We start from the raw sequence: 13,731 nt of genomic DNA, 5'->3' as shown, positions 1-13,731 counted from the left end.
ATATTGTATCGATACACAGAAGCCAAGTATCAATCTTTTATCATATCAATTATACATTTTTTGGTTCGAGAATAATACAATCAATTGCTTTTTCAGTCCACTGGTGCTGTGTTGTTTTCTGGTGAGGTCAGCAGAGGTCCCGGGTCAACGTGATTGGTAGGAAGTTAGTCAAAACAAAATGGAGACAACGGAGAAAGAAATTAGAAATGCGTCGTCAGTTCCACCCTAGGGTCCCCTTATCATATGACCTTGATATGAATACCAGACCCTATTGTCCTTGATCTCTAACGAATCCGCAACTCCTTGCCTTTAAAAATAATAATAATAATACAAATGTTTAAACTTTTTTTCAGCATAAAAATGATCAAAAGTCAAGAGTCTGAGCAAGATTCCCCCAAAATGACTCCTTGATTGCTCCCCGAGTTTTTTAAACAAGTATTGTTCGGTGCCTTCCCATCAACCCACAGACTGTACATCTTTTGAAATATTACGACCTAAAGCATCTAAATCTACAATAATAATCACCATAAACACAAGCATTGACATGTTGGGAAGCACATTCAGTCCAAAAAACGTGTTTTTCGGGTCAAGAATTAAAAAATTACCTACTTTGACCTGAATCTTGCTCGCACCATAACAAACAGGTTACCAAAATGACCCCCTACTTCCGCATGTGCCGACTGACACACTTTCAGAAGAGTCTGAGGACCAATGAGATCGTAGGATCTCGGAACGCCCAAGATATGAAAAAAAAACAACTTCCGGTCTTGTTTCGCAATGTGGAGACACTAATTCTGGTCAGAAAATAGTCTAGATTGATTTATTAGACTCCCACAGGCCCGTACGGTTACATGGATGGGTCTTCGCCATTGTAAGGGTTTTTATGATGGTTTTAGTGAAACGTTATAATCGCTTAGGTCATTTGAAGGAGTATACGGAACAAGGGTTATGGTAATTTAGCAATTTAAATGAATTAAATCGGAACTGTGGATGAGGAGATAGGACAGTTTTAGTTTTGAAAAAACACAATTCTCATTTTCAGGAGAAGAGGAAAAAGGCCCTCAGGTTAATCAAGCGTCTGGACTTCCTGTCACTCATAGCAGCTGTTGCTCGACACAGGAAAACATTCGTGACACAGTGCTGGTCAAAGACTCTTGTAGTACAATTTACTATGCTCTTGTAAAGCCAGGCTGTGCCATTTGTTTTTCTATGTGACATCAATAGGCATGTTATTGATTCATGGCACGTATTCAAATATGGGGGCTGAAGGTGACTTCATGAATAAGAATTCTGCCCCCATTTTGGAGTCTGTGGGGCCCAGATGAGCACGGCAGCTATTGTACTTCAATCTGTATGGCGAAGACACAGCAGAGGTGAGGAAGAAAGAGGCGTGGGCACTGAGGACAGACATACATCAGTTGTATAACAGAAAGCTTTGGCCAGGCCGCTGCCACAGTCCAGTGGCTTCACCTCTCTGATGATGGAGGCCTTGGAGGGAACTGAACTTTGCTTTCCACAACTCAACAACTCCTCCTGCAGAAAGCCAATTCATCCTGACTTTGAAGACATGTTGATTTACATTCTGTTGTCCTCCACCTCTCTGCTCACAGTAGCTCTAAACCTGCTGGTCATCATCTCTATCTCCCACTTCAAGTAGCCAAATATTTCATTTATTTGTGAAAACTAATAGATAGTAATAATAAGTATTGCTTGATTGCAAATTAGTAGACATTGCAAAAAAAATGTGGGTATTATGTATTTTCTTCTGAATTATTAATTTGGTAAATATTGATACAAATATTGCTGGTTTTCCCCTCCAGGCAACTCCACACCCACACCAACCTCCTCCTCCTCTCTCTGTCCATCTCAGATTTCTTCGTTGGTCTCATCCTGTTCTTTAAAATTGTGCTCTTAGACGGCTGCTGGTTGCTCGGTGACCTCATGTGTATTCTGTTACTGTATCTAACATACATCATAACGTCTGCCTCAGTAGGAACCATGGTGCTCATATCAGTTGACCGATATGTGGCTATTTGTGATCCTCTGCATTACTCCACCAAAGTCACACCAAAAAGAGTTCAAGTCTTTATTTGTCTGTGTTGGATATGTTCTGTTTTCCTTAGCAGTCTGCTGCTGAAGGATAACCTGGAACAACCAGGCAGGTATAACTCCTGCATTGGAGAGTGTGTCATTGTCATTAACTACATTGCTGGACTTGCAGATATTTTTGTATCCTTCCTTGGTCCTGTCACTGTCATCATAGTTCTGTATATGAGAGTTTTTGTGGTGGCTGTGTCTCAGGCTCGTGCCATGCGGTCTCATGTTGTAACTTTCTCTCTCAAGAGTTCAGTGACTGTAACTGCTAAAAGATCTGAAATGAAAGCAGCCAGGACTCTTGGTGTAGTTGTAGTTGTGTTTTTGATATGCCTCTCCCCGTATTATTGTGTCACTCTTACAAGTCTCAAAAAAAACTCGATCAGTAATTCATCTGCATCTATTGCAATCTGTTTGTTTTATTTAAACTCCTGTCTCAACCCTCTGATCTATGCCATTCTCTATCCCTGGTTTAGAAAATCAATTAAGCTCATTCTTACTCTTAAGATACTGAGGCCCAATTCCTGTCTGGCCAACATGCGTTAGAGAGATGCTGCATGGGGTCTAAGATTTGTATTTACACATTAATCAACATTTCAGTTTCCACTTCAATGTGAATGTGCCAGAGTTAGCTGAGAGAGAGCTCATTTCTGTCTGTAGTGCCTGTGCAGGTTATTAAAATGCTCCAGCCAACACTAGAACACTGTACAGGACAATACTATACAATACAGTGAAATACATATGTTCATTACAAAAGTAGCAGATTTATAAAAACAGTGATTGTATGTAACAGTGGTGCCAGAGATGAGGTAGTATGATTTATTGTGATTGCAGGTTTACTTTGCTGCCATCTCTTTACTTTTTGTTTAAAAGTTAGGTAATAAGTTTTTTCTCTTGACTCAATAGGAAGACTGTTCCAGTAATGGTGGCAAGCATCTGCAAAATATTTAAAACTATTGAAACATAATAGATTGTGCTTTTGAACTATATGGCAACTGTTGAATGGGATATGAATTTTAGTTTTGCTGTATTTGAAGAAGTATCGAGATTTGTTAAATTGACTTCAATCAAGACAGACTGCATTCAGAGTGAACAAATACATGTAATACATGGTGCACGATAAAGGTTAAATCTTTATTTACACTAACTATTTATATGGGAATTAAGGTAATCAAGATTAACCGATTTGGCCATAACTGCAGTTGTATAAGTCATGATGTCATAACCAAAAGAATTGAAGAAGCTACAATATCTGTGGTGTCCTCATTCCTACATTGACACACGTTGCTTGTGTGTGCGGTGAAATCTCCTGAGAGTAAGTCACATCACAAGCGTGTGTGTGCTGCTTTGTTTTGTGTGTTTGAGAGTCGTGCTACTCACCTGAAGTGTAGCATTAATCAATTCAGAGGAAACAAACACTCCAGCCTCACATCCCCCAAAAGTGCCTTAAATCGGCAGTTAGGGAGAATTTTAAATTGATTTCAAATGTCCAGGGAATCATGTGAACCGCGGATTAACTAACCAGTATAAACATTATAGTGGGGAAAAAAAGCTTTACTGACAATGTCTATGGTCCTGTATTTATTAATGAATATGCAATCTGGAGATCAGCATTGCTGATTTATAGTCGCTAGGCAAGGCAAGGCAAGTTTATTTGTATAGTACATTTCAACAACAAGGCGATTCAAAGTGCCTCACATAAAACCATTAAAAGCATCAAAACATAATGCAGATTAAAAAACAGTTAAGAAAACATTAAAACAGTCAAAAAGCAAAATACAAAATAAAAGTTGAATAAAAGTTGCAGTGCAGTTTAAGAAATAAAATGCGGTAGTGAGAGATGCAGTAATTGAATCTGGTTCAATTAAAGGCAACAGCAAACAGAAAAGTCTTCAATGTGGACTTAAAGGAGCTGAGGGTCTCAAGCCAAAAGTTGTAATGGCTTCAGACACAGTGTTGTTTTTATATGGTCATATTTTTACTTCATATTATTCTGGATTTGGACATTATTGACAATATATATTTTTAATTGCGCTCCATGTATTCAAACTGTTTTCTACTTTGTAAACTGCTGTTAATATAAAGTTGAATAAAGTTCTGTATTATCTTATTACATCTTAAACCTTTGTGAATAATGTTCTTTAATAGACAATCAATCCCCATAGACCACCATGTTAAAATGCCCAACTTTACAGCAGCAATACAAATGTTTATACGAACGTTGGTACGAACTTACCTTCATGAATCTGAAATCTGAATCTGGTTCATTACCAAGATGGGGTTTACTTAATAACAGCATGTTTTTCTTTGGTTCCTATAACTGTACAGAGAAACAAACAAAATTAAAGCTTTTTCCAATCCTTCTTTTGAAGCATTTCTTTTATTTTTTAAGCATCTTCTTGTGTTCTAACTCTAATGTTTATGAACTTCTTGGTCCTTTTAGATACACAAAACTTTACTATAAAATGAACATGTGTACTGCTTTCTGTACGTGGGTATATTTGGTACTAAATACAATGTAAACTTTAAGTTGTCAACGTCTGTATGACAATATGAAATGTCTATCTTAGTTTGAGCAGGTTACGTTTGTACAGCTAGTTGCATGGAACATGCATTCGTGTATGAAGTCACAATAGACAATGATGTAATATATGAGGTCATATTAAACCTTAACGCAATATTAGGGATTTCTCGTTTCCCTATCCAAGAAACACCTGGCGGGATGGGTTTGTGAGTGCGTTTCCCAAGCAGAGTGGCAGTGGGTAGGGAGAGGGTGGTTTGAGAATGAACTGTCTGAGGTCACGATGAACCATTATGCAGGGTATGACGTCTCGTAACACCTTGTATATGGTCACATTAGACCAGTGGTTCTCAACTGGTCTGGCTCCGGGACCCACCATCACCCCTTAATGACAAGCTGTGACCCAAATCGAGGAACATTCTCAACTTCTCAAATTTATTTAATGAAAAGATGGTGCAGTTTGAACCTGAGATAGTACAGGCAGGACGCCTGTCGTCACCGACTATTACCTGACTATTACTGAGGGGCATTAGAACACATCTTATAAATATTATTATAAATATTATTAACTATAGTAATATCTATGGTGTTACGGGTCAATTTTGACCCATATATATTTATTTCAAGAAAAAGGCTAAAAGGTTTTTTTTCAGCAGTAAAACTTTAATACAAACACAAAATGAAAAGCAGAACAAGTCGTAACACAAAATATAGCTTTGCAAGGTCAATCAAACAACAAACAATCAAGCAAATCTTATTCCTATAACTGGGTCGAAACCGACCCGAACAACACAAAGTTCATAATTTCAAACAGAGCATTTTATAATTTTTTATATGGTTTATTTTGTTGAAATAGAGGTTCCTGACAAAGTCAAAAAGCCTTGAAGCAATAAACAAATTGATGTGGTTCTTTTATGCATTTAAAAACCTAAAACGGGTCGGTCCCGACCCAACACAAGAGGAAGGATAAGTTCATATATTTCAGCAGTCCAATGATTGGATGGGCCTTTTACAATACTATGACATGTCACAGATACTGTATTTTTTTTCATAGCATATTGATTTATTTATTGTTTTCAGGATGTACTCTAGAGAAAATGTCAACAAACATAACAAAAAATGTTTCAAAACTAGATTTCCAACCATTGTTGTGAATAGTCAGCTGGTTATGGCATACTTAATCATTAATTTAATTATGGGGAGAGAGGCAGGCTGTGCATGAGGAAGAACATTGTATACCTTTCTCTCCATTGAATATTTAAATATTATCAGGATGCTAGTCTTTATTCTTAGAATACATATGATCTTAAAGCAATCAGCCTTCATTTCTTTCTCTCCCGATTTCAGGAGTTGTCAGGATTTACAAACTTACATTGAAAGTAAACGTAACTGTTTGCTCACAAGAAAACACAGCAAGCCACCATTTAACTGAAATTGAACCATGTTTACATTGTTCCAAGTTTCGCTGCATCAACATTTCGTTACCTTAAATATTGAAGTGATGTGTCTGCTGCATACTATCTCTGTGCATTCGGTTGTCTCAGTGCATTTCTGTGTGTGGGATCCCCAAAAGAATACAGAGTGACTAATTTTTAACACCTTGGCTGTTCTCCAACAGCTTCAGGTGAAAACATATATTAATATTTAGTGTACTATTTTTTAGAGTCACGGTACATTTGAGTTATTTCCCTGTGAGATTGTGTTTGAAAGAAGATTTTACTCCACCTCACACTGTATACGCTAACCAAACGGAGGAGAAGTTCATACAGGTGCTGAACACTGTTTCAAAACTACCCGATAAAGGTAATCAATGGAAAGCCTGACCAATTAAAACTTGCCTGTAGACCATATCATTTTTCTTATTTAATTAATTTTAGGTCATTCCATGTGGTAATGGCATTTTTCTGCACAGTGTTGACTAGTAGTCTCTGGTGGTGGCAGGACGAGAGATAATTTAATTTCCACTTTAGATTTGTAAAATGTGTAAAGGCCTGTGAAAACAGGAAAAAGAGAATTGCATTACCCCTTCATGTGTTTCGCTACAGAATCACAAAGTGTAACAAAAGACCTTTTGTCATTAAAAAATGCCAAAATCCATCTATTAACCGGACAAAATTCTGGCCAGCCCAAGACTGAAACCTGGGTCCCTCTTGCTACGAGGAGATATGTTAGCCACCACACCACCGTGCAGCCCCCATATGTGTCAACAGCATTTCTATATTCGTCCAGGATCCTTCAATGACTTAGATTTATGTTGGCCTCACAGGTGTCAGGAAAATAAAAGAGTAGCTAGAGTAGTTGTAATTTTTCACAATTGCTTCAATGTTGCATTTAAACAGTACACAATGTAAAGACACATATGATATGAATGTAACAGTGTTCATAAAAAAAGACACTGTGCCAAGGCTTTTACATCTGTGACTAAATTCTCACCAGCATGATCAATTTTTCTGTCTAATTTTCATCCACCATGCAGTGTCTCTCTACAATATGTTGGTCTGACATGAGCCAGGCTGCAGTATCTTAAGAGTAACAATGAGCTTCATAGCTTTTCTAAACCAGGGGTAAAAAAAGGCATAGATCACAGGGTTAAGACAGGAGTTGAAATAGAACAGATATGTTAGAAAGAAAGCAGATGAGAAATTAAGTAAGGTGTCCTGGCCGGTGAGTGCAACACTAAAATATGGGCATATGCACAATAGAAACACAACAATAACTACACCAAGAGTTCTGGCTGCTTTCATTTCAGATCTTTTAGCAGTTACAGTCACTGAACAATTGAGAGAGAAAGCTGTAACATGAGACCGCATGGTACGAGCCTGAGACACAGCCACCACAAACACTCTCATGTACAGAACTATGATGACAGTGACAGGACCAATAAAGGAGAAAAAAAGATCTGCAAGTCCAGCAATGTAGTTAATGACAACAACACACTCTCCAATGCAGGAGTTATACCTGCCTGGCTGTTCCAGGTTATTCTTTAGCAGCAGACTGTGAAGGAAAACAGAACATATCCAACACAGACAAACACAGACTTGAACTCTTTTTGGTGTAACATTGTTGGGATAACGTAGAGGCTCACAAATAGCCAAATATCGGTCAACTGATATGAGTACCATGGTTCCTATTGAGGCAGACGTTATGATGTATGTTAGATACAGCCACAGAATACACATGAGTTCTCCGAGCAACCAGCAGTCGTCTATTAGCTCAATTTGAAAGAACATGAGGAAGCCAACGAAGAAATCTGAGACAGCAAGAGAGAGGAGGAGGAGGTTGGTGGGTGTGTGGAGCTGCCTGGAGAGATAAGAGAATAACATGCGTATTATTATTATTATTATTATTAGTAGCTTCAATTGTTATATTAAGACATCAAATCAATGACTGAAACATAAAAACATATTTCCCTGAAAAGTCTGAGATCTGTTATTTAGTTTTCTTCTGTTCTATTCATATTTTCTTTCTGTACAGATACCAGTTTTATTAATCAATAAAACATATGAATATATAATGTACAGAAAGAACAGATTCATGGAGCAAAAAAAATAGATACCATTTTCATTAATCAATAAAACATATGAATACTTGAAGTGGGAGATGGAGATGATGACCAGCAGGTTGAGAGTCACAGTGAGCAGAGAGGTGGATGACAGTAAAATATAAGTGAGCATAGATACAGAGTGAGGACGCATGGCCTTCCTGCAGGAGGAGTTGAGTTGTGGAAAGCAAAGTTCAGCTTCTTGAAGGGCTTTCATTCTCAGGAAGAGGAGACAAGATACTGCTGAGCTCGTCATACATCTAATTAATCCCTTTGCTTCATCCACATCCCTCCTTCTTTTACTCTGGTGAAAACTTTATCTAAGTGGGAGTGACTGAACTTCTCCCTTCCTGTTTCATCTATCTTCTTTAGGCTTTTCCGTGTATTTCACCTTTCCTTCTCTTATTTCCTAAACAATTACAATTTCCATCATGCTCTTCAACGGGGAACAGCAAGGCACATCACAACGCAGCCAAAGTTACCTTTTTAGAACAGTTGTGACCAGGACAAGAAAAAGGGAAAGTAAAGCTTCTGGTTACTATTATTATGCCATGAACCTGGATAATCTATAGATGTATGCATTTTTCAAACGTTTTGTAATAAACAAAATGTATACTGTCCAGACCTACCAGAAGGCTTCCAACTTTACCTTCACTGACCGAACACATTTTAACAGTTTGTGTGGTTCTCACCTCCCTGACTTGTTCAGGTATTCAGCATGTTAGACATGTGGAATAAGGCCTTAATGCACTGGCGAGCCTCCCGGCTCACATCTTTAAACAGTTCACGCATAATGCTGAAGCATCGTGTGGAAGTGCTGAACCAACACATATATGAATCTTACCTTGTGTGTTGGTTGGGAGCTCCACAAATTGTTTGCGAGTTGAAATCTAGGGCTTAAGTCATGTGGTGTGACTTAGGCCGTTATTCTTGAGGTGGTATCCCGAGAGACTGGCGGTAGTACCTAGGGCTTGACAGAAGGCTTTCCAGACCTGAGAAGAAAACTGAGGTCCTCGATCCGACACATCCTGGGGGATGCCGTGGAGTCAGAAGACATGGAGGTTTGCAATTTCGGTGGCCGAAGGCAATTTGGGGAGGGGAATGAAGTGGACCGCCTTGGAAAAACGGTCGACAACAGTCGTTAGTATGGCGGTGTTTCCGCCATACTAAGGGGGCAGGCCAGTAACGAAGTCCACTGCTATGTGGGACCTGGGGCGGTGGGGAATAGGCAAAGGGTGCAACTGGCCCGTTGGGAAGCCTTGCTGCGGGCACAGACTGAGCAGGCTAAAACAAAGGCACGGGTAGCCACCAGAACCGTTGTCTTATGAAAGCGACACTGCGGTGGAACCCAGGATGGTAGGCCAACCTGGAGGAATGCCCCCATTGTAAGACTTGTGATTGGACGGTGTCAGGCACAAACAGACCGTTGCCCGGGTCCGGATAGGAGCAGGGGGCCTCCCGAACGAGAGACTCAACTCCCCATGTGACTGCAACCACCACACGGGAGGGGGAGAGGATGGTCTCAGGCTTGAGAGTGAGCTCTTCGGTGGTGGACTGACGTGAAAGGTCATCGGGTTTGGTGTTACGTGAACCAGGGCGGTAGGTGAGGGTGAAATTGATCCTTCCTAGGTACAAAGCCCACCGAGCCTGGCAGGAGTTTAACCTCTTGGCGAAGCGAAAGTAAGAGAGGATTTTGTTTTCGGTCCAAACTGTTGTTGCGTGTCAGTGTTGTGTTCTCCCCTCCCCTCTTGTTTTCCCCCACAGGTTCCTATTGGCTAATTGGTTGCCACCTGTGAAGGCCAATCAGCGAGACGGTCGGCCATTTGAAAAGGAGGAGGTCGGAAGAGTTCGGGGCGGATTTTGTTTGTTCGTTCTTGAATGCACACTGACACTGCTAGGTGGAAGGTTTGTGGTGAGAGGTTGAGGGCAGTAGGTAAGTTTGGGGTAGCCTGTACACTGGTGCAGACACATAGGTACTTTGTGTCTAGAAACACTAGGTTATTGGTCGGTGCTCCCTCTGTATATGTTTTGATCAATCTTTTGTAGAGAAGTTAGAGAAGCCATTTTGATTGTTTATTTCCAGAGGTACAGAGCTAGGCCTAGTTTTGTTTTCTTGATTTCTATTTGTTTGGCACGACCACAAGCTGTCCCCAATATCTCCCACGTGACAGAACCTTTTCTTTTGTGTTGTTAACCGCCAATGTCGAATAAATATTGTTTCTTCGTTACTCCTATTTTCTGACTTTGTTTCCCTTATTCTTTGGACTGACCTGTGTTTGTTCCCCCCTTATCCCCTAGACGGAAAAGGGGACGTAACACAATGAACAGTTGCTCTTCTCCCTCCAACCAGTGCCTCCACTTTTTCAAAGCCAGAACCACAGCCAATAGCTCTCGATTACCCACATTGTAGTTGCGCTCCGCAGGTGAAAGACACCGGGAAAAGAAGGTGCAGGGGTGACCCCCGAATCCGAGGCATCCACCTCCATCACAAACTGTAGAGAGTGATCTGGGTGAATTAACACCGGGGCAGAAGTGAATAGTCTCTTCAGGGTGGCAAAAGCAGAGTTTGCCTACGGAGTCCAAGAAAATGGGGCAGCAGTGGAGGTGAGTTGCGTGAGGTGAGTAGCTACTTTGCTGTAGTCTTGGATTAACCGTCTGTAGAAATTAATAAACCCAAGGAACTGCTGTAACTGTTTGCGAGTGGTGGGTGTGGGCCACTCAACCACTGCCCTCACCTTTGCTGGATCTGCCCTCACCTGGCCCTGTTGGATGATGACGCAAGGGAAGTTGACGGTGGTCACATGAAACTCACATTTCTCCGCCTTGACGAAAATCTTGTTCTCCAGTAGCCGGCGCAACACAAGCCTGACGTGTTGGGTGTGTTCCTCCATGTGAGAAGATGAGGATATCGTAGAGGTATACGAAGAGGAAACAGTTGAGCATGTCACGGAGGACATCATTGATCAAGTTTTGGAAAACTTCAGGGGCATTGGTGAGGCCCAAGGGCATGACGGGGAACTCAAAATGGCCCAGGGGGGTGTTGAAGGCTGTCAATGAAGTGTGCACCCGCCCCGGAATCCAGGGCTTGGAGTGGGATGGACCTCCCCTCCCATATGAGGGAAGCGCCAATCTGCATGCAGGAATTGGGGATTGTTGAAGAGGTGGACGCCTGGCTCATCAGGACTGCTCCAGTCGCTGATGAGCCTAATTGTATGGCAGGAGAGGACAGGAAGTGAGAAGGCTGCAGTAGACACACACACCAGCCTTAATTCTCTATTGTCGCTCAGACCCAGCTGCATCGGCTCCACGGTGGGGGGCGGAGCTATGATGCTGAGGAGAGGGGCTACACTGATGAGATGGTAGGGCAAGAGGTGAGTGCAGGCAGAGTGGTGAAGTGGCGTGACCGGTGAAGTGGCGTGACCGGTGAGGTGGCGTGACCGGTGAGGTGGCGTGAGCGGTGGCGACTGAGCAGGAGTGCAAGCACGGGAATCCTGGGCACAGGTAACAGGAGTTAGTAAGAAGTCAAAACGCAATGTAAAGTACGAGAGTAATCGAAATCCTAGAGAGGCCAAGAGTCTAAGTACTACTGGAAATGGTGAAATAATCTGGCAACTGGAGAGAGAGAAGCTAGGGTGTTTAAACAGGAAGGATCTGATGATATGATTGAAGACAGATGCTGGAGATGAAGTGCAGGTGTGGACATGAGGCCAGCTGCCGGAAGCCACGCCCACGGCACACACACGTAACAGGGAACAAACAGGGGACACAAGAGACACAGGGAAAAGACAAAAATAGGACACTAGTATAAGTATTTGATAAATTGGGATTGAGAACGGGTTTGCTCCCTCATTGCCGGTTTCTCTGATTCTGCTGTTTTTCTAATGACCTTCTAATTTCACGCTGAGACTGGAGGTTCTGGAGGCTCTGTCTGTCGGCATACTTTTTATGCGGTGCCATCTGTTTTTCTGGCCTCTTGTTCTATGTCCTGTCCTGCTCCACCTATCTGAGCCAACAGAACCACATCATCTGCAAAGAGCAGAAAAGTAAGGTCAACAAACGGGACACTCTCTTAACCCCGGGTCCACTTTGAGATCCTATCTATGAAAATCACTTATAGAATTGGTAAAGAGAGACACCGGGTTGCCACCCAACTCCTACTAAAAACGTGTTTGACTTGGTGCCAAGAACACATTTTGAGAAGTGTTTTAAAACATGTTACGGATTTTTTAAAGTCTCAGATCTTCAGTTAGGGACTTCCAGAGCTGAGGGATAGTAACTGCAAAAGCCCACTTACGGACTTAGGTACAACCAGCAGAGCCTTGCCTGTGGATCTCAGGCTGAGCTCTGCTCAAAGAGGGCAGCAGTTCAGCAATGTAACTAAGAGCTGAACCGGTAATTGCTCAAAAGGTTTAATCTTAAAATGTATTCTAAAATCTACTAGTAACCTGTAAAGGGATGCTAAAACAGGGCTTGGAGGATCTTGAGGACATAGATGTTAATTTGAACAATAAACTGGATTGGACAGATCACACTCATGCACTTTACAAAATGGGACAGAGCAGACTCTATCTGCTGAGGAGACTGAGGTCTCTTGGAGTGCACGGAGCACACCTGAGGACCTTCTTTCACTCGGTGGTGGCGTCACCCATCTTTTACGTAGTGGTCTACTGGAGCGGCGTTATCTCGACAGCTGACAGGAAGAGACTGAACGAACTAGTAAAGAAGGCCAGCAGTGTGCTAGGGTGTCCACTGGATACGGTGGAGGTGGTGGGAGACAGGAGGATGATGGCTAAGCTCTCATCTCTGATGGACAATACCTCCCACTCCATGCAGGACACTCTGGCAGCTCTGCATAGCTCCTTCAGCCACCGGCTGATTCATTCCCTGTGTGAAGGAGAGGTACCACAAGTCCTTCCTTCCGGTTGCTGCCAGGCTGCACAACCAGCGGAGCTCCCAGTAGACCACAAAAACACTTCAACCTGTGCAATATAAATACACTGTGCAAAATAGTTATATTTATTCTGTCCATATACATAATATTCAGTTATTGTAGATTCTTTACTGTTTTTATTGCTGTTTTTGATGTTTATCATTTATATCACTTTTTATTTTTGTATATGTCTGTTGTGTGCACTTTATCCCGTTTGTTGCTTTAATCCTGTAAATGTCCCCACTGCGGGACTAATAAATTAATATATTTTCTGATATCTTATCTTTCCATCTCGCATTAAATCGATCAGCAAAAGTCGTGAGATGTTTTTTTATGATAAACCCTGTGATTGCTACTGACATATATACAGTATGTTATTTGGGTTATACAGTGGAAATGATAGGCTCAATTAAACAAAACAAACACAGAGCATAATTATAGTGTAATAACTGTCGGGGGAAAATGAATCCGATGCACTCTGAGTAATTATATAGCTTAGGAACTATGCTTTTTTTCAGATGTGTTTATTGGACACCTGTGTCTCTTGACTTGTGTAAAAGAATGCAAACAATGGACAAGTCAAATATGATCGATTACGGCTACATCAGCTGAATGTACCATGACTTCAGTCTCTACTATGGCTCA

At 41.5% G+C, this 13,731-nt stretch overlaps 2 protein-coding genes across 2 annotated transcripts; one reads left to right on the top strand and one right to left on the bottom strand.

The window, feature by feature from the left end:
* Nucleotides 1–1,477: 1,477 nt before the first annotated feature.
* Nucleotides 1,478–2,640, top strand: LOC306745151 (trace amine-associated receptor 13c-like; the record flags this gene model as incomplete). Its single annotated transcript, XM_079227896.1, has 2 exons — nucleotides 1,478–1,653; nucleotides 1,821–2,640. The coding sequence occupies 2 exons, from the start codon at nucleotides 1,478–1,480 to the stop codon at nucleotides 2,638–2,640; spliced, it is 996 nt and encodes a 331-aa protein (XP_079084022.1).
* Nucleotides 2,641–7,098: 4,458 nt separating this feature from the next.
* On the bottom strand, nucleotides 7,099–8,412 carry LOC306736867 (trace amine-associated receptor 13c-like; the record flags this gene model as incomplete). The annotated part of the gene is made up of 2 exons (XM_079218552.1): nucleotides 7,099–7,915; nucleotides 8,204–8,412. 2 exons carry the CDS (start codon nucleotides 8,410–8,412, stop codon nucleotides 7,099–7,101), a joined length of 1,026 nt encoding a protein of 341 aa, XP_079074678.1.
* Nucleotides 8,413–13,731: the final 5,319 nt, after the last annotated feature.

The sequence above is a fragment of the Taurulus bubalis genome, assembly GCF_910589615.1.
Source record: "Taurulus bubalis genome assembly, chromosome: 1".
NCBI classification, from domain to species: Eukaryota; Metazoa; Chordata; class Actinopteri; order Perciformes; family Cottidae; genus Taurulus; species Taurulus bubalis.
This window is presented reverse-complemented; position numbering and strand designations above follow the sequence as displayed.